General features: G+C 41.3%; 2 protein-coding genes across 12 annotated transcripts in view; one reads left to right on the plus strand and one right to left on the minus strand.

The window, feature by feature from the left end:
* Positions 1-370: 370 nt before the first annotated feature.
* Positions 371-11,122, minus strand: MYL12A (myosin light chain 12A). 5 transcript variants are annotated; one of them, XM_054537485.2, is made up of 6 exons: positions 10,666-10,803; positions 9,128-9,209; positions 8,851-9,012; positions 5,146-5,341; positions 4,517-4,678; positions 2,337-2,827 (listed from the first exon to the last, which is right to left on the minus strand). In XM_054537485.2, exons 3-6 carry the CDS (start codon positions 8,938-8,940, stop codon positions 2,655-2,657), a joined length of 621 nt encoding a protein of 206 aa, XP_054393460.1. In that variant the 5' UTR covers positions 8,941-9,012; positions 9,128-9,209; positions 10,666-10,803; the 3' UTR covers positions 2,337-2,654.
* A 1,162-nt stretch (positions 11,123-12,284) lies between these two features.
* The window catches only part of MYOM1 (myomesin 1), a 181,994-nt gene continuing 172,910 nt past the window's right edge, over positions 12,285-21,368 (plus strand). For all 7 annotated transcript variants that reach the window (XM_024235866.3, XM_063716983.1, XM_054537694.2 and 4 more), the window contains exon 1: positions 12,285-12,543. The gene's annotated coding sequence lies outside the window, so the exon portion shown is untranslated. The remainder of the gene's footprint in view (positions 12,544-21,368) is intronic.

Raw genomic sequence — 21,368 nt, forward strand, 5'->3', positions numbered from 1 at the left:
TTCCTTCTCAATTTGCTTTTACTTGTCTCTTATGCTCAGGACTTCCTCCTTTCTTTCCCAGGAGCATTCAATTCCTGCTCTCATCAAGTCATAGATTCTTTCATCAAATAAAATTTGGGGCCTGGAATCCAAATGACCATATCATATGCAGGTAGATAAGGATGCCACCCCCATTAGGCTGGTTTTGTCCCTTTTTTTTTTTCTAAGACAGGGTCTCGCTGTCACCCCAGGCTGGAGTACAGTGGCACAATCAGCTCACTCCAGCCTCAAACTCCTGGGCTCAAGCAATCCTTCCACCTTAGCTTCCAGAGTAGCTGGGACTATAGGCATCCACCACCATGTCCGGCTAATTTTTATTTTTTAATTATTATGTAGAGATGGGGTTTTGCTTTGTTGCCCAGGCTGATGTCAAACTTCTGGCTTCAAGCAGTCTTCCTACTTCGACCTTCCAAAGTGCTGGGATTACAGATGTGAGCCAACATGCCTAGCCAGATCTTTTGAAATGGTTTGTTTCAAGTATGACTTTCATCATGGAAACTTTTGAGACTGATTTTTCAGTCAAACACACCATTGAAATGGATGCTTTTACCTTTCTGTTGGTAATCATTCTTGTTTAAGCAAAGAATGCTACTACTAAATTAGGAGAATTATTTCATTCAGGGTACATCATTGTTCTTAATCCAAGTTGGTTCTTTGAGCAGTTAACTGAAAGGGAAACAGGGCCCCTGCAAGAGATCCTTTTAGTAGTACCTTGTTTTTCATATAGTGGAAACAATGCTATCTGTTCTTCACTAGAGATTTAACAAAGCATATGATAATTTTTTCTCTTGACATGGAAATTCAATTCAAAAAACAAGATTTTAGCACCATGGTCATAGCCTGGAAAAAGTATTTTGGCTTAACCAGTGAATAAAATTCAGAAACAAAAGACAAAGAATGAAGGCAGGTTCTAAGATTCTAATGTTGAAGAGGGCAAGGACTAGCTTTGACTAGTCCTATTCCTATAGCGTTGGCCTTCCCAGGTTACAGGATCTAGCTGATCTATCTTATTGGCTGCAAAGGCCTGCTGCCCAGAAGGCTTTTAGTAATTGTTTACTGAATGAGGTAATGGTTTCGTCCAAGGAGAGTCATATTAATCGTAGCATAAAACTTAAAGTTATTACAGTAATTGTCAATTGCTCATCTTCATAGGCTAATTGTCAACTCTTTTCAACCAAATTTTTCTCCATTTCAAATCTTTTAAAACTCATGAATCTTTGAGAGTCAGAGTTTTGGGCTGGGCATGGTTGCTCACACCTGTAATCCCAGCACTTTAGGAGGCAGAGGTGGGAAGATCACTTGAGTACAGGAGTTTGAGACCAGCCTAGGCAACATAATGAGACCTTGTCTCTACAACAAATTAAGAAATTAGCCAGGCATGGTGGTGCATGCCTGTAGTCCCAACTACTCAGGTGGCTGTGGATCACTTGAGCCCAGGAGGTCAAGGCTGCAGTGAGCTGTGATCGTTCCATTGCACTCCAGCCTGTGTGATAGAGCGAGAGACCCTGTCTGGAAAAAAAAGAGAATCTTGAAGCCCTTTGAGAGTCAGATTTTTAAAGCTGAAAAAGAACGAAACTGTCTGCCACTCCCTGATTAACTATGAAACAGTTCTGCATTTCTGCAAATAGCAGAAGTTATTTTTAGGACTGAAATAATGACCTCACTTTCCCAGGCATGTAGGTTCAGCTGTTTTGATTGTGGGAAGGTCAGGAATGTCCAAAACTCATACATGGACTCGTGGTGAATCTCTGCATAAACAAATATCTTTCAATACACATTGCTGTGTTAAAGAAAAACTACATATAATAAAGAAATACTGCATATTTCCAGCACTTTAAAACGTAACGTAAAAATCTCTCTTTGGTAGCATTCCACAAAACCTTTAAGCCAAAATGGTTTTTAAAAATATGACAAATTGAAATTATACTCAGTGACCTGGTCTAATTTTAAATGACCAAAAATTACAAAAGTTTAAATAAAGTGGAAATGTTGGCAGGTATGTCAACTTAAGGACTTAAAGCTATGGAAACTATCATATATATGCAAATTCTACAGGAAATTATTTTAAGAATTGGAAGACAAAGTGCAGAAAATCTGATTAGGGCAGTTAAAATTGGATATACTTGGGAGGAGGAGGAATGGATAGTAGAGGAGATAGGATTGTTAGGAAAACTGGAGGAAGAGAAAGCTAACAACCGTATCATTTTCTAGGATTTCTCTCATCTACCCTTCTTTGGGAGATACGACTAAAACCAACAAAAGCCAAATTTGGTAAATAAGAAGTTTAAACAAGTAAGTATTTTATCATAAAGTTTAATTATGATTCAGAAAAAATCGAGTGAATAACTTTCTCTGAAAAAATATATTGACTCTGTATAGACCACAGTTATTGGGGGGGAAGGGCTGGTAGGTTAAATTACCCTATTTTCTATTCTGAAAATGATATTAATAGAAAGTCCCGTTTCCAGTCTGATTATAAAGATACATATGCCCAAAATGGCTGAGAATAAATACAACAGGAAATGCAAAAGCTGTAAAGCTAAGGGCATGCAAGAGGAAATCTCAGAATACCCAAAGTGGCAACAAGGAACGTTTGGCTGGAATTTGAAGTTATTTCAGTCATCTTTGTCTTTTGCTCCATGTTTCAGGATGCGTGTGAACTCGATGTAATTGAAATTCCCCTTTTTATCAATAGGTGCTTCTCTGTACAGCTCATCCACTTCCTCATCCGTAAACCGATCCCCCATGGTTGTCAGCAGCTCTCTCAAGTAATCTTCCTGAATGGTGCCTGGAGAATAAAGAACAAGGGATCAGAATACATACTATTCTGAGGGTTAATTACAAAGAATATCTATACTTGACTAAGCATGTTCTGTATGTTACAAACTATAAACATGCAAATATATGAACTGCAGGGTGTCCACCTACTTAAAACAGCCTCAGCAGAGAAGTGCCTAGAAAAATGCCTAGCTGCTTAGCAGCATTGCTCTGCTCTATCATTTGCTCTATCATTCTGCCTCCATATTCAGCTTCTGATCTCTTGATAAGAGAGACTAAACCTATGCCTAAACAAAGTAATAAAAAGTATGGTTACAGAATCTAAGCCTTACGGTTCCTTAAAGTGGCATGAATGGTCACATCTTATTCTACAAGCAAATAACATTTACCTGCCAGGCTAAAATCAACACTACATCATACACATCAATAAAGTGGTACAGTGGAAAGAATACTGGAAACTTGAGGCCCAGTTTTAACAAGCTATTTTATTTCACGCATTTCATTTTATCCCTGACTTTGGTTTTCTCAGATGTAAAATGAGATTTTTACTGTTTACAAATCCAATTATTGTAATAAATATGGCCAGTCCCAGCACATGCAAAAACATGGAATAAATATTTGAGCACTAACTATGTGGCAGGCACTGTGCTAGGCAGTGGGGATGTGCAGTGGTAAGCTGAAAGGTGTGTGCTCTTTACTTTGGGAATTTGATACCAGGATTCTCATAAAACCTGCCTGCCTACAAGAATCTGATGTCACCCGATTTATTTTCTGGTATTGGCAATTTTAAGATTTCCCAAATAACCGGCATGCACATGTGGGGAGCCTTGAAAGTCACAGACCATGCTTCCATCAGCAGGCCCTGGCAACCACCCAGTATTTAAACTCGTCCCACTAATGGAGGCAACCAAAGATTGTGCCTTCCTTCACTAAACACACTTGGCTACGCCATGTTGAGTTGGGAATCATGGAAAATATTCCCTCATTATGTTTTCTCTTACACTTCTGCCAAAGGATCAGGCGCCTATATAGTTAACATTTTGTTTTTTTGAGAGTTAACTCTATGCCACACAGTATGCTAAGTACTTCATGTACATCTCACTTCTTCATTTAATTCTCACAACCACCCTAGGTAGGTAATACTGCTCATTTTACAAATAAGAAAACAGAGGCTTAGAGAAAGTTAAGCAACTTGCCCCAAATTATACAGCTATTATGTGGAAGAGGAATTTGAAGCCAGATAGTCTAATTTCAGACCCTGAGTTCTACTGAGTGTATTTTAAAATAAAGGTTAGATGTCAGATTTAAACAATTTGAGAGCTGACAGATACCTGGTAAACACACACAGGATTGTAGTGGTGCAATGGCCTATAACAATTTATACTTCATCAAGATTATTCTGGTAAAAGTTTTTTATTCAATACATATTTACTGAGAGCCTAACCCTTGTGGAGTTAACATGCTAGGAAAGGGGTAATATAAGTTTCCCAAAGAGGTTTCAAATACAACCTATTCATTGTAAACTACTACTTAGGGCAGAAGCAGCAAAGTGAGTGACAAACATGCCAAGAGAACTCTGTCTAAAAAAATAGGTGTAGTACAAACCTGAGGGTGTTATCATATTTTAAGTTACTGTATATTTTAGTTACCATAACTAAAAATTAAATCACTTTGTAATTAAAGGTTACCTCTCACTTACCAGTTGCTTCTTCATCAAAGCAAGCAAAGGCATTTCTGATGACATCTTCAGGATCTGTGCCATTTAACTTCTCACCAAACATGGTGAGGAACATGGTGAAATTGATGGGGCCTGGAGCTTCATTCATCATGGCATCTAGATACTCATCAGTTGGATTCTTCCCTAAATTTTTAAAAGCGGTCATAATTTTAATTACATTACAATACATATCAACTATTAATGACAGTAAACATTTTGGTAAGAAAGATTATCATTCATACAGTTTACTGTTTGCACTCATGACAGCAATACTATTTGGGGGGAAAGTTTTCTTAATGAATAGGGCCTATTAAAGAGTCTGGAGAGTATATGATAGTCCACTGGAATGTCAGAAGGAATAATACTGCTTCCATAATCAAGATCAGTGTTTTTATACACACACACACACACACACACACACGAACCCCAACCCAATCCTAAGACAGGGTCAGGAATCTGCTGGTGGTCTGGTGGGAAACACTGTTCCACACTTTACTCAAACCTTAGTAGACTCATTAGACAGGCTTACAGAGCTTTAAGACTCATGAAAGCAACATGAAAGGCACTGTGGAAATTCTATCCAATAGATTAATATTTAAACTGAGCATTACCCAATGAAGCAAGCATATCATGCAAATCTTCCTTGTCGATGAAACCATCTCTGTTCTGATCAATCATGTTGAAGGCCTCTTTGAACTCCTGAATCTGTGACTGGTCAAACATAGCAAACACATTGGATGTTGCACGCTGAGGGCGCTTCTTGGTCTTGGTCTTTGTTCTTTTGCTCGACATGGTGGTGGTTAAATCCTAATTAAGAAAGGAAATACAATAAAAAACAGATCAACATCTAAGATTACTTAAGTTTCAATCAAAACAATGATTAACAAAAGTACACAGAAACAACTTCCTGATATGTTTGAGCTACTCAGAAATGTGTCTTTAGAAGACACATCTCAACAAGATTACATATGTCCCATACTGCTATATAGCTAACAACAGCTGATAACCAAATCTGCTGATTTGATAACAATAAAAAACCAAGAAGCAAAAAAAAAAAACTAGGTACCTAGGAAACTCCCAAGTTCTATACTTCAGCAGTATGGGGGTGCTGAGGGATACTAATTCATCTTCAGTAGGTCCCCCCTTTGCAGCCGTAGCCTAAACTGGCTGTTCCATAGTATGGTGGACAGAAAGGGGAGGAATAGTAAGAATGACTAACTGATGAAACAGGTCTTCATCTCCTAATCTCTATCGACAAATATTGTTCTTTCACTTTCAACTAACATTTTTTATTGTACCCTCACCTCTAGGCAAAAGTAGTTCAAGAAAACTATTTGTTGAAAGCCTAACAGTAAAGTATAAAAAAAACTGAAGGGAATTCATCTATAGTTTTTATAGACATTGCACTCTATCCAAACCAGTTTCTTGCATTACAGCCACACTAAATCACTGGAAGTATCTAAGATCTCTAAACAGAAATCAGAGCACAAGCTTTTAAAATAATTTTACAAGTTTTAGAAAACATCTTAAAGGTAGAAACTACCTTTGCTCTCTTATCTAAATTTACCTCAGTAAAATTTAAGTTAAAATTAAAAACAATGTCTAATAATACCTAAAATAAAAAGGCAATTTTCCTTTCAATACTAAAAACAAAAATTTGTTTCAAGTTAAAAATACCATAGTCATCAGACAATAAAATTCTACCGTACCATCCTTCAGAGTTGCAGTGAAGATGGTAGTCTGCAAAACTGCTCAGCATCAAAAGACACTGCATTGAGTTATATTCTTCCAAGCAGGTCTAAAATAGGCACTACTGATTTCACTCTGACCAGGATAACAATTTTAAAGCTTACGTTCTGAAAACAACACTTAGCTATGATCTGGCAAAACACTATGCCATTGCTCTAAAAATAAGTCTGTGGACTGCAAAGAATGAACCACCTAGATCTCAGCACTCCAAAGTGACCCTAAGAATCTGTTTCCGATGTGTTTAGAAAGTAATTTCTTACATTCTTTCCTTGATTATAACCACATCGTCCAGACTAAATACAATTATGGAATGATTAGAAAAGCTCTGCCTCAAATTTTTTAAAGCTAAATCTGTTTTCAGATTTTAATAGGAAATTCCACAAAGGATAGTCACAAATTCCAGCCCATCCAATATAGCACTGTATGGCAACTGGAATATATTGTTGAAAAGATATATCCTACACAGCACAGAAGTTATAATATATGCTGCTCCCAAATTTCCTAGAATTCTTTAATCAACTTTTAGGATACTGCCTTTCATGATTTAAACCATTCATAAATGCGTATTTTCATTCTGTAACACCTTTGGGGGTAGTAAATTCCATTCATATCTAAACTACATGGGGATGTACTTTCCTCGTCTGTTATAAATGCTGTCTTTAAAAACTACAAAGAGTTATAGAGTATATTATTTCTCCATCTCTTAAATGTACTCAAGGACTTGGAGCAAGAGGTTGAAACCCAATGAGTGACACGTTTACCAGTCCATATCGCTTTAATATTTTAGGCATGTCATGCCTTTACAAGCCAAAGCACATCTTTAAAAATAGTCTGTTTTGTGTGACAACATTGTCTTTCCCTAATGATGCAGAAATGTCAGCTATTTTAAGAACAAAGAAACTGATGAGGTCAAACGGCTGACACATCTGATTTTTTAATCTATTATATAAAATCTCATATTACTAAATTTACGAGGGTCCTCTAGACACCTTTTCAAAATGCTTAGTTTTGGTTGTAAAGTAGTATGTTTTCTGAATTCTGATGTATTTCCTATTCTTTTAATCATGCACTTTTTTGAATTTGTAAATGTATTACAAAACAGATTTTTAAAGTAAAAAAGCTTTTTTTTCTTTTTTTTTTTTTGGTCAGCACTGACAATGGCCTCATTGAAGCTCTTCTTCAGCACATTCAATACTTAATCTTATCAATTTTATTATGAAGTTAATTACACTAATATGTATCAAACGTCATATTATGTTGAATACTAGCTAAGAGTTAAGAAATGTAAGGCATGTGTCCTATCTTCAAGGAGCTTAATATAGTTGGGGAGGCAACTATAAAGAAATGAGATGATTGGTTCAACTTATGAAATGAGTCATAGTTTTCATTCCAGAAGTATGACTCTAAACTTAAAACAATGTGTGACAATAATGAAAAATAATTCCTAACATGGTACATAATTATCAAATACTGTGAGTTTAGAAAAGATGTTTCTGAGTAATTAAGGGATTGGGGAGGAGGAAGACCTTGAAAAACCCAGTGTGGGATCATTTAGAAGCTACAAGGCATTGTTAGAATGAAGAGATTCCGGTGTTACCCTTAATTCTAACAAATTAAGGTAGTTAATTCTACCAAAAACTGATAGTGTAATGTTGAGCAAGTTACTACCTAGGCCTTTGCTCTTTCAAGGAGGCTGGATTCTGATCTATGAGTTATTTTCCACCAGAAACCTTTCAGCGATAGGGAGTTTGGCTTCACAGTCACTGTTCCAAAATACAGAAACTGTGGGGTTTTTTCTCTACCAAATTAAAAGTGTGGGGGGAATAAATAATGGTGGAGGGAGTCAAATCAGGAACAGTGCTATGATCTCAAGGAGCAGATCATTTCTGATATTGTCAGGGTCCTCTTTGCTATGATTCTAGTTTGCTGTTCATTTTACTTTCCTTCAAACAATTGACTGTCACTCTTCATGTAATAAGCCTTCAGCAAATGCACAACTCTCATCGAAGTTTAGAAAACTAGGGTATACCTCTTAATCTAAAAAAGTTGAAATTGTTATTATTATTATACTTTAAGTTTTAGGGTACATGTGCACAACGTGCAGGTTAGTTACATATGTACACATGTGCCATGTTGGTGTGCTGCACCCATTAACCCGTCATTTAACATGAGGTATATCTCCTAATGCTATCCCTCCCCTCTACCCCCTGAAATTGCTTTTTACAAAAAGCAAGCTAGGGTAAAATAAATTGAAAAGATTTCATGTCAATGTAATTATTCTTTAGGATGCAAAGATCGCCAGGTAAGGACCCGAGGTTTCCAAATTACGAAGCTCCTCAATCATAAAGTCGAGTCTTTATTTATTTATTTATTTTTATTTATTTATTTATTTTTGAGACCGAGTCTTGCTCTGTCGCCCAGGCTGGAGTGCAGTGGCGCCATCTCAATCTCCACCTCCAGGGTTCAAGCAATTCTCTGCCTCAGCCTCTGGAGTAGCTGGGATTACAGGCGCCCACCACCATGCCCGGCTAATTTTTGTATTTTTAGTAGAGACGGGGTTTCACCACCTTGGGCAGGCTGGTCTTGAACTCCTGACCTCGTGATCCATCTGCCTCGGCCTCCCAAAGTGCTGAGATTACAGGCGTGAGCCACCACATCCAGCCCGAGTCTTTATTTTTGAGGGATTACGTGAAAGATCTTTGCTGTGAAGGAGTATCTGTTGTACGAAACTGGAAAGAGAGACTTACAGAACAGGCTTCTACAAAATATGAGGATTTCAGATGGATGAGAAAGTGGATGAAGGGCAGTCAGGAGACTGAGTTTACAGATCTAAAGGAGCATAACCTTTTTTTAAGTCAGGCGAGGTGAGCGCTGGTGGCAATGAATCTGGTTTTTACTTTGTGTTTTAGCTCAGAATCATTATGGGCTGTAACAAAAGAGATACACAACATGATTAAGGAAAATGTTAGACTAGATTAATAGGTGGGAGAAATAGAAGAGATTCTCAAAGTGGCTTTCCCTACACACCAAAGGGCACCAGAAGAGTTGTCAGAATCTCTAGAAACTATGTTCACTTATAAAATGGGACTCATCCATACCAATATATAGAGTTCTGTGGTTATAATCCTAGCATTTACAAAGTTTATAATCCAGCATTTACAAAGTGGCAATAAATGTGAAATAACCTAGAAACTTTTTCTACAAAACGAACACTCAAATTGATAATATTCTGAGAAATATCAGATATTCTTCAAGAAAAAACTACCATCTTACAAAACACTGCGTAGTGTGATAGCACCTAGTATTTGGTGGGCTTTCTAAACCCTGACCAAATATACCGCCTCATTTAATCAATGCACTTAAAAAAAAACCTAAGTATAACTTAATTTCTGGTGCTAACCACAATTTTTAAAAGGTGTATTTCAAGTTGGTGTTTCCGTTCCAAGTAAACCAAGTTTCATTTTTTATGCAAACTTCCGGTTGAAGGTAGGATTCGTTCTCTTGGACTGCCACACCCAAAAGTTCTCACCACTGGACAAAGACAAGCTGTGAGGGCTGACTTGCCAGTAAAGCCTCGCTTTTGAAAATAAAGTGCTTTTCTGACTACCGTTTATTACAGCCCTTCCAGAACATGAAACGAATACCAATCATTTTAAGAAATATTCGCTTTATTCGCCTTTAAATATAAAACTTTTTGCACTTAAGTTAAAATCTCTGCTAAATCTATATGTCTCTCAAGAACTGATAGATACATTCATGTACCTACTAAACTACTTTAAAAAGAAAACACTTCCATGGCGAATTGAATTAGCCCAAACTTTCCCCTCAAATGGGACAAGGTATTACATTTTGGAGTTTTTCTTTGAGCCACAAACTAAACTCCAGACTTCTCTGTCCAAAATTTCATCGCTTAAAGAAAAAAAGTTCTAATTACAGGAGCGGATACTGAGCTGAAGAACTTCCCAATTTGAGTTGGTTATTCCTACTAAACGTAGCTACACAGCTGCAACAACAGCTGCAGCAGGGGGACAATGGGCTACGTTTTCTGCGCAAATCCTCTTGAATCGGGCAAGTTGACGTTAGAAACTAAAATAGTCCCGGAGTCAGCTCTGCAGGGGTCGGGTTTCGCGGGACCGGCAGTCGCCCAAGCTCAAGGCGCCAGTGGGCGAAGCCACATTTCCAGAGTTCCAAGTTTGGGCACAGGAGCGAAGTTCGGGTTTGGGCCACTCCAAGCCATGGCCTCGGATCCCAGAACCGGGAACCTGGCTGGCACACCTGCCCAGGTGCGCTACCGGCGCCAGGAGCCCCGCCGCCCTCCAGCTGCCCCGCGGAGACGGGTCCCTGGGATGGGTCTCTCGCGCCCGAACGCGAGCGCCACTCACCCGGCACAGCTACGAGAATCCGAGCACCTCTGCGAGCCCCTCGCTGCCGCTATCACACCACCCAGCTACCTACAGATCCGCTAAAAACCACCGCTTCCGGCCTCTGCTTAGCAAGCCGGAAGGAAGCCCGGTCACCTTTCTTGGCCCGCAGAGAGTGGGCCTGACTTCACGGAGGGGCTGCAGAGAGGGAAGTCGTCACTGTGGTCAGCGGGCGCGGTATTCACCAAGTGCATGAGAAGGAAGTGTAAAGTGGGCGACCTAGAATATAGAGCAATATATAATGGTTCTCTGGGTCCTGTTACTGAGTTTCCGTCTTTTTTGTACCTGTTGTTGCAGTGTTAAGTCTTCTTCCCCCCTATCATTTCCGCAGATGGTTGCGTCCGTCCTGTGGCTTTGCCTGGCCGCACATTCCAGGGCACGGGGAAGGGCGGGGCCCCTCGGCCCAAGTCCTTGTAGGGAAATCGAGGAGAGGGCTGCGGGCCCACGTGACTGACCCTCGCCCCGCCCCGAGGCCGGGATCCAGCCTCTGGGCGGTAGTGCGCCTGCGCTTGACGCCCCGCGCGGGTTCTGGGTTTCCGCCTGAGGGCTACCGAGCGGTGCGCGTATCCCGAGAGCGGACCTTGATGCTAGCTCTGTGTGCAGTGTAATTTTATGAAGAGTCCTGCCCCCTCCATACAGGAGGAAACGTGTGTCCCTGGGGCCCTCAGCCAAGCGTCCACTATCTTTCTGGCCCAGCTGGATTTCATAGGTCACAAGTGGCTGGCGACTTCCTCTTGAAAAACATTTGCCGTCGTTTTTCCCTGGCAGAGCCCCTTTGACCCTGGCTAACAAGGACAGCCTGACTTGGATCCCACTAGGCAGGAAGGAAGGCGACTCTTCCTCGCACCTCTTGCTACGATTAGGACTTGCGGCTTGGTGAAAACAGGAATCAAAACTTGGGCCTATTTCTCCTGAGTTCTGCTTGCCTAGAACAATTCGTAACAATGAATCTTATTAAAAAGAGAAAGTCATCCCCGACTTTATCTTTTTCCGCCCAGAATCCGATAAGGAAGACTTGTTCTGGTCCCCTCAGCTCTCTGACCTCATCTACCAGAGGAGTGAGTGGGATCCTCTAACACTCCAGCCGTCATCCCAGCACTAGGGGACAGTGACCAGTGTGGCTCCCGTGGCCAGAACCCTTCTGAAGTTTGGGTTGCCCTGTGGTCTTCGCCTTCAAAGCAGGCCGTCACTTGAATCCTTCTGGAATTTACAGAAATCCTTCTGGAATTTACAGAATCCTTCTGGAATTTACAGTGTTACTGTAAACGCTACGGAATAGTATCTTCTAAGTATTAGTAGCTTCTTTCTTGAGGGATCTCGGGAACGTTCCGTGTATTAACCACTAACATATTCCAAAGTTAACTTCTTGGTAAAGTCACTGGGGAAAAAAATAATTGCTCCAGTTCCACAGGTGATTGAAACAAACGTGATTTGTTTCCCAAACTTCCTTGATGGTAAAGAATTACTTGGGGTACTAATTAAAAATAAAAATAATTGCGTCATTTCCAACCTACTAAATCAGAGTCTTTAAGGGCAGGTCCTGGGAAGCCATCCATGTAATGGGGGTCCTAAGTGGGCTCTTATCGGCGAGGGCGGGGACTCGGCGAGAGGGCTGGCAGCGACGGGACAATCCCCAGACGGCTGCGCGGATGCGTTTGTTCCTGGAGCTTGCGAGCACTTGCAATGCACGGACACTTCCACAGGGTGGTGGCCTGCCACCACGAGAGCACCGGCTCCGCCAACGTCCTCTCCAGAGAACACTTTAGAGCAGAAGGAAACGGACAGTTCAGTCTTCCCCTCAGCTTGAAGGCAGCATTCTTTTGCTTCTCTTTGAGTCAGGTAATTGTCTTGTCTTCCTTCCACTCAGTCAGCAGGTATTAAACAGCAACCGCATTGCCAAGCACTGTGGTGGGGGCTGTGGCTTATGCTTTCTGGAACAGAACATGGTTGTTGCTATCTTGGGGATGGGGGCGGGGGGAATAGAAAGAATGCGGAGTTAGCGGAGTATCAGGGAACAAGGGTGGAACAGATATAATAATTACAGTACAGTTAGTTAGGGCCTATTGAAGGAGCACAAACAAAGAATAAACTTGTCTGGGAACTAGTGGAAGGTGTCCCCCAGGAGATGTTAAAGAGCTGATTCTAGAATTAATTCAGTGGGGAAAGAAAAGGAGAGAGAGATGCCAGGCAGAGGGAGCAGCATGCCTGATTGTCTGGAGGTGATCAGAGGGCCTGGCTGATTGAAGATGAACAGGAATTTTGTAGTCTGTGTTCATTCATTCATTTATTCATTCCACAACTATGGATTTAAAAACGGTTAGTCAACCAATGTGGAAAAATAGCATCTCGATAAAATGTTCTTCAAATGTCCACCTCGTATTTTGATATTCAGTTTTCATGACTGGACCCACCATCAAAGGCCTCTGACTCTTTCTGATATTTCTATCCTTTGGACCCTCTGGGAGATCTTTGCCTCCACGTGATAATCTTCTTCTCACGTTTTTACTAAAAGTTTGGAGACTTGAATTCTGCTCCAAATAGAGTGAAACAGGGTCTTGCTCTATTGCCCAGGCTGGAGTGCTGTGCTCGATCACAGCTCACTGCAGCCTCCATCTCCCAGGCTCAAGCCATCCTCCCTCAATCTTTTGACCAATACTCATAGTAAGAAATTTATTTCACTAAGAAATACTTGACTACCTATAATGTTTTTCAAAGATTTCTATTCTATTCTTTTCAATTCTGTTATTAGTCTGCTTTAGCTGCCATACAAAATACTACACACTGGGCGGCTTAAACAACAGAAATTTATTTCTCATACTTCTGGAGGCTGGGAAGTCCAAGATCAAAGTGCTGGCCAATTCGATTGAAGGCCCTCATCCTGACTTGCAGATAGTCAGTCACCTTCTCCCTGTGTTCTCATGTGGCAGAGAGATCTCGCTCTCTTCCTGTTATTTTTTTTTCTTTAAAAAAATTTTTTTTTGTATTTTTATTTTTTTACTTTTATTTACTTATTTTTTTGAGATGGGGTCTCGCTCTGTCGCCCAGGCTGGAGTGCAGTGGCATGATCTCAGCTCACTGCAATGTCTGCCTCCTAGGTTCAAGCGATTCTTGTGCCTCAGCCTCCGGAGTAGCTGGGATTACAGGCATGTGCCACCACGCCTGGCTAATTTTTTTTTTTTTTTTTTTTTTTTGTATTTTAGTAGAGACAGGGTTTTACCATGTTGGCCAGGCAGGTTGCCAACTCCTGACCTCAGGTGATCTACCCGCCTCAGCCTCCCAAAGTGCTTGGATTACAGGCATGAGACGCCACACCTGGCCTCTTTTTTTGTACTTTTAGTAGAGACAGAGTTTCGCCATGTTGGCCAGGCTGGTCTCAAACTCCTGACCTCAAGTGATCTGCCCGCCTGTGCCTCCCAAATGGCTGGGATCTCTTCCTCTTCTTATGAGCCTTCAGTGTTAATGGAATTAGGGCCAACCGTTATGACTTCATTTAACCTTGATTATATTTTAATTATATCTCCAGATATAGTCACACTGGGGGTTAGGCCTTCAACATACAAATTTGGTAGGGAGGGGACACACAATTCAGTCCATAGCAAATTCTATGTCATTTAATTTTTAAAATACCTCTCAAGGCCCACTAAATGTGAGCTTATGATCCACTATTGCAGTGGTTCTCAATAGTGGAGGAGTGGTGGTTGGGTTTTGCCCTGAAGGAACATTTGGCGATGTCTGGAGAGACAGTTTTGCTTTTCACAAACGGGACAGATACTGCATCTAGTGGGGAGAAGCCAGGGATGCTGCTAAATATCCTACTATGCATAGAATGACCCTTGACAACAGAACATTATTCAGCCCAAAAAGTCAGTAGTGCTTAGGTTGAGAAAACCCAGCACTAATCATTTGGAAACTCAATATTTATAGTAATCAATTATTTTGGGAGTACTGTAATTTCTACAAGGTCACTATCCATTGCTCCTGCCTCTGAGTAAGGTGGTGTTTTTTTTCCCGAAGTGAGATCTAAAGAGAGAAAAAAATGGAATGAACAGTTATTATTATCTGTGCCTGTTATGTGCTAGGTATTCTATATGAACATTTCTAATATATAATTCTTACGACAACCCTGTGAGATAGATATTATTACGTCCATTTCATTGATTGGGACACAAGCTCAAATACTTGAATGATCCGCACAAGTTTCCCAAAAGGCAATGAAAGAACCTGGGTTATAAATCCTGTCTCTGATTGTCCGGGGGTAGAATAGAAAGGAAAACAGTAAATATGTGGATATTTATCCACATATCTCTAACTCCTAATACAATGCCTAATATCCACAGGTGCCGGTAAATACATGGTAACTGGTCAATTGTTCAAGTGCACATAGCTAGTAAGTGGCCCAGCCCGAAGCCCATATTTTATTTTACTATACTGTGCTTTCTCCTTTGTTCCAAAGTAGGAAAATTTTGTTACCCAAACAACAGCAAGGAAGCATAGCAGAATGGATCCTTGGTATTTACAACCTAAGTCAATGATTTTATATGGATCACTTGCAATTTTTATAGCATGTAAGAAACTATTGAATGTTAAGAGACATGGCTTACATTCTGGTTTTGCCTGCATACATGGAATTCTAATTCTTCATACATGAAATATGTATGATGTAACAATTAGCATTAATCCTTTAATTCAGGAAAACAGTAGGAGGAGCTCCTTTCTTTTAAATGAATAAGTGTTTACATAAATCTGTATAATAATTAATTTTAGAGCACCAAAACTACAAATAATATATTACAAAGATATAGAAGATTCTACATATATAAAGAATTGCTTTTTAAAAAACTTTAGTCAGAATTATCATTAAAGTCAGAGATGATAAATGAGATAAAAAATTATGTGAAATTGAATTAAGGGTATTTGGGGATACTTATTACTTCCATACTAGAAAATTTGAAAAAATAAGTTAAATGGATACATGCTTAGAAAAATTAAAATACTAAATGAGACGTAAGAACAGAGAATGTGAATAAAGCAAACAAAAAAAGGAATAAGGATTATATAGATAATAAATTATCTGGCTGTATTAGTCTGTTTTCATTCTGCTGATAAAGACACACCCGAGGTCAGGCGCAGAGGCTCACGCCTGTAATCCCAGCACTTTGGGAGGCCAAAGTGACTGGATCGCTTGAGGTCAGGAGTTCGAGACTAGCCTGGCCAATATGGTGAAACCCCATCTCTACTAAAAATACAAAAATTAGCTGGGCGTGGTGGTGCGTGCCTGTAATTCCAGCTACTCGGGAGGCTGAGGTTGGAGAATCACTTGAACCTGAGAGGCGGAGGTTGCAGTGAGCCGAGATCATGCCACTGCCCTCAAGCCTGGGCTACAGAGCAAGACTCCATCTCAGAAAAGAAAAAAAGACATACCTGAGACTGGGTAATTTACAAAAGAGAGAGGTTTAATGGACTTACAGTTCCATGTGGCTGGGGAGGCTTAACAAACATTGCGGAAGATGAAAGTCATGTCTCACATGGTGGCAGATGAGAAGAGCTTATGCAGGGAAACTCTCCTTTTTAAAGCCATCAGATCTCATGAGACTTATTAACTATCATGAGAATTGCACGGGAAAGAACTGCCCCCATGATTCAATTACCTCCCACTGGGTCCCTCCCACAACACGTGGGAATTTAAGATGAGATTTGGTTGGGGACACAGAGCCAAACTGTATCATTCTACTCTGGCCCCTCCTAAATCTCATGTCCTCACTTTTCAAAACCAATCATGCCTTCCCAACAGCCCCCCAACGTGTTATTTCAGCATTAACTCAGAAGTCCATAGTCCAAAATCTCATCTGAGTCAAGGCAAGTCCCTTGCACCTATGAACCTGTAAAATTAAAAGCAAGTTAGTTACTTCCTAGATACAAGGAGGGTACAGGCATTGGGTAAATATAGCCATTCCAAATAGGAGAAATTGGCCAAAACAAAGGGACTACAGGCTCCAAGCAAGTCCAAAATCTAGCAGGGCAGTCAAATCTTAAAGCTCCAAAATGATCTCCTTTGTCTCACATCCAGGTCACACTGATGTAAGAGGTGGGTTCCCATGGTTTTGGGCAGCTCTGCTCCTGTGGCTTTGCAGGGTACAGCCTCCCTCCTGGCTGCTTTCCCAGGCTGACGCTGAGTGTCTGTTGCTTTCCAGGCACACAGTGCAAGCTGTTGGTGGATCCACCACTCTGGGGTCTGGAGGACAGTAGACCTCTTCTCACAGCTCCACTGAGTGGGGCCCCAGTAGGGAGTCTGTGTTGGGTCTCCCACCCCACATTTCCCTTCTGCACTGCCCTAGCAGAGGTTCTCCATGAGGGCCTCGCCCCTGCAGCAAATTTCTGCTTGGGCATCCAGGTGTTTCCATACAACCTCTGAAATCTAGATGGAGTTTCCCAAACCCCAATTTTTGACTTCTGTGCACTGCAGGCTCAACACCATGTGGAAGCTGCTAAGGCCTGGGTCTTGCACCCTTTGAGGCCACAGCCTGAGCTGTACCTTGGCCCTTGTCAGCCATGGCTGGAGCAGCTGGGATGCAGGGCACCAAGTCCCTAGGCTGCCTGCAGCATAGGGACCCTGGACCTGGCCCATTAAACCACTTTTTCCTCCTTGGCCTCCAGTCCTGTGATGGGAGGGGCTGCCATGAAGACCTCTGAGATGCCCTGGAAACATTTTCCCCATTGTCTTGGGATTAACATTCACCTCCTCGTTACTTATTCACATTTCTGCAGCCGGCTTAAATTTCTCCTCAGAAAATGGAATTTACTTTTCTATTGCATTTTCAGGCTGCAAATTTTCCGGACTTTCATGCTCTGCTTCCCTTACAAAACTGAATTTCTTTAACAACACCCAAGTCATCTCCTGAATTCTTTGCTCCTTAGAAATTTCTTCTGCCAGATACCCTAAATCATCTCTCTCAAGTTCAAAGTTCCACAAATCTCTATGGCAGGGGCAAAATGTCACCAGTCTCTTTGCTAAAACATAGCAAGAGTCACCTTTATTCCAGTTCCCAACAAGTTCCTCATCTCCATCTGAGACCACCTCAACCTGGATTTCATTGTCCCTGTCAGTATCAGCATTTTGGGCAAAGCCATTCAACTAGTCTCTAGGAAGTTCCAGACTTTTCCACATTTTCCTCTCTTCTTCTGAGCCCTCCAAACTGTTCCAGCCTCTGTGTGTTACCTAGTTACAAAGTCACTTCCACATTTTTGGGTATCTTTTCAGCAGCGCCCCACTCTACTGGTACCAATTTGCTGTGTTAATCTATTTTCATGCTACTGATAAAGACATACCTGATACTGGGCAATTTAAAAAAGCATGAGGTTTAATGGACTTACAGTTCCATGTGGCTGAGGAGGCCTCACAATTATGGCAGAAGATGAAAGGCATGTCTTACATGGCGGCAGACAAGAGAAGAAAAACTTGTGCAGGGAAACTCTCCTTTTTAAAACCATCAGATCTTGTCAGACTTATTCACTATCATGAGAACAGCACGGGAAAGACCTGCCCCCATGATTCAATTACCTCCCACCAGATCCCTCCCACAACATGTGGGAATTCAAGATGAGATGTGGGTGGGGACACAGCCAAACCATATCACTGGCTCTGATAGTTAACTGGAGAAATGCTGTTTCAATTGTTAAAAGACAAAGATTCGATATCTAAGCTGTTTTGAAGTATATAGCCTAACATAGTGATACTATAATAGTTTGTTAATGAATGAATGTAGTGATCAAATTACATTTACTAAATTAATCTTATGACACAAATATTATTTTTCAATCCTCGAAATAAAACTAATACCTAAAACAAAAATTATAGTTGATGCTTACTTTAGCCAATCTTTTAGTTTCCTCATCTGTAAAAGGGCGTAATAATAGTGCCCACTTTATTCAGTGGTTGTGAGGATAAGGCACAATAATCCATGTAAATTTCTTAGGGAGAAATTTACTACTCTAATTAATATATGAATTCTTTGTCCACTTGAGTGTAGGAAACAAGCTAAGTGGTTGCACTTTAAATTAATGACCACAGACTTCAAGTGGGCCCTCGATGTCCACAACATTTCTCTAGTCTTTTCATGCTCCTCTCTATCTTTTTTTTTTTTTTTTTTTTTTGAGACAAGGTGTTGCTGTGTCACCCAGGCCAGAGTGCAGTGGTACCATCATGGCGCACTGCAGCCTTGGCCTCCTAAGGGTCAATCGGTCCTCCCACCTCAGCTTCCTGAGTAGCTGGGACTACAGGTGTGCACCACTACACCTGGCTAATTTTTGTATTATTTGTAGAGACAGGATTTCTCCACGTTGCTCAGGCTTGGTCTTGAACTCCTGAGCTCAAGCTGTCTGCCTGCCTTGGCCTCAAAAGTGTTGAGATTACAGGCATGAGCCACCATCCCCCGGCCCACGCTCTTGTTTATTTGATGTCAGTTTTATAACTTTTGTCTCTTCACACCTCTAACACATTCTATTGTATCCCCACTCTCAGTTGACAGCCTTGCTGCTAAGTCACTGAGAAGATAATGGCTTTCACAAGCCCCCACCACATTTACCCACCGGCCAACATCTGTCTTCATGCATTGTCCTCCCCCTCCTCTCCTGCTAACTAGAGAGGAACTCTCCTTGCTCCTACAGAAAGCCAGCTCCTCTGTTTTCTTGCTCATGCCATACCAGCAATTCTGCCCTCTCCTGCATCATCAAGATCTCTCTGCCTTTTGGAGTATCCTCATCAACATGAATGCTGTAATGTACCCCATATGTAGTAAGCAGACTAAGGACCCCCAAAAGATACCCCTGTCCTAATTCCCAGAACCTGTGATTGTGTTAGGTTATACAGCAAAGGAGAACCAAGGGAGAAGATGGAATGAGGTTGCTAATGAGCTGACCTTAAAATACAGAGATTATCTATTATCTGGGTATACCCAGTGTTGCCACAAGAGGTCTTAAAAGAAGTGGGAGGAAGAAGAGGGAGGCAGAAGAAGACTGTTAGAGAAAGATGTGACGGTGGAAGAAGGGTCAAAGAGATACAATGTTGCTGGCCTTAAAGATGGAAGAAGGGGTCAGGAGCCAGAGAATGCAGGAAGCCTCTAGAAGCTGAAACAGGCTGGGAAACTGATTCTCCCCTAGAGCCTCAGGAAAGGAACACAGTCTCCCTGACAGCTTAATTTTAGCCTGGTGAGATCCACACTGGACTTGCAACCTACAAGATTGTAAGATGACTAAGTTGTTGTTTTAAGCCACTAAATTTGTGGTAATTTGTTACAGCAGCAATAAAAAACTAATCTACCATATCACAAACAAACAACAACAACAAAAACTCTCTTCAGCTGTTGTCCTATTTTCTTGCTCCCTTATAGAAAACTCTTTAAATAAGTCACCTGTACTCACTGGTTCTCAATGCCCCCACCCCACCCCCCACCAATTTAGTAAAATGTACATAACATGAAATTTCCCGTCTTAACCATGTTTAATGTATAGCTCAGTGCAGGGGTCCCCAACACCCCCTGCCTCCCCCCTCCCCCAGGTCCGAGGGAGTGACGCTTTGTCTGTATTTACAACTGCTCCCCATCGCTCACACTACTGTGTGAGCTCCACCTGCTGTCAGATCAGCAGTGGCTTTAGATTCTCTTAGGAGCATGAGTCCTATTGTGAACTGCACATGCGAGGGATCTAGGTTGTGTTCTCCTTTTGAGAATCTAATGCCTGATGATCTGTCACTGTCTCCCATCACCCCCGAGATGGGACCGTCTAGTTGCAGGAAAACAAGCCCAGGGCTCCCACTGATTCTACATTATGGTGAGTTGTATATGTATTTCATTATATATTACAATGTCATAATAATAGAAATAAGGTGCACTATAAATGTAATGAGTTGAATCATTCTGAAATCATTGCCCCCCGACTGCCACCCGTGCCCCAGTCCCTGGAAATATCATCTTCCACAAAACTGATCCCTGGTGCCAAAAAGGTTGGGGACTAAAAGCTTAGTGGATTAAATATATTTATAATGTTGTGCATCACCACTATCCAGCTCCATAACTCTTTGCATCTTGTAAAACTGAAATTCTATGACCATTAAACAATAACTCCCCATTCCTCCCTTCCCCCTAGTAACCACCATTCTACTTTCTGTCTAGAATTCTGACCACTCTAAGTGTTTCATGTAAGTTATGGAATCATAGAGTATTGGTCTTTTTGTGACTGGCTTATTTCACTTAGCATAACGTTCCTGAGGTTCACCGATGTTGTAAAGTGTCAGAATGTCTTTCCTTTTTTTTTTTTTTTTGAGACGGAGTCTCACACTGTTGCCCAGGCTGGAGTGCAGTGGCGTGATCTCGGCTCACTGCAAGCTCCACCTCCCGGGTTTACGCCGTTTTCCTGCCTCAGCCTCCCAAGTAGCTGGTACTCCAGGTGCCTGCCACCACGCCCGGCTAATTTTTTGTATTTTTAGTACAGACTGGGTTTCACCTTGTTAGCCAGGATGGTCTCAATCTCCTGATCTCATGATCCACCTGCCTCAACCTCTCACAGTGCTGGGATTACAGGTGTGAGCCACCGCGCCCGGCCATGTCTTTCCTTTTTAAGGCTGAATGATATTCCATGGTATGTATACACTACATTTTCCTTATCTGTTC

Source organism: Pongo abelii, chromosome 17 (genome assembly GCF_028885655.2).
Source record: "Pongo abelii isolate AG06213 chromosome 17, NHGRI_mPonAbe1-v2.0_pri, whole genome shotgun sequence".
Classification (NCBI taxonomy): domain Eukaryota; kingdom Metazoa; phylum Chordata; class Mammalia; order Primates; family Hominidae; genus Pongo; species Pongo abelii.

What these genes read in the sequence shown, in the direction of transcription:
- MYL12A (XM_054537485.2), bottom strand. Translation starts at nt 8,940, where the DNA reads ATGTGGTGGCTCACGCCTGTAATCTCAGCACTTTGGGAGGCCGAGGCA. An exon ending in TCAAGACCAGCCTGCCCAAG is followed by an intron (nt 5,342 to 8,850) that starts GTGGTGAAACCC and finishes TTTCTTAATTAG; the next exon opens with GATTTAACCACCACCATGTC. An exon ending in TGATATGCTTGCTTCATTGG is followed by an intron (nt 4,679 to 5,145) that starts GTAATGCTCAGT and finishes TTAAAAATTTAG; the next exon opens with GGAAGAATCCAACTGATGAG.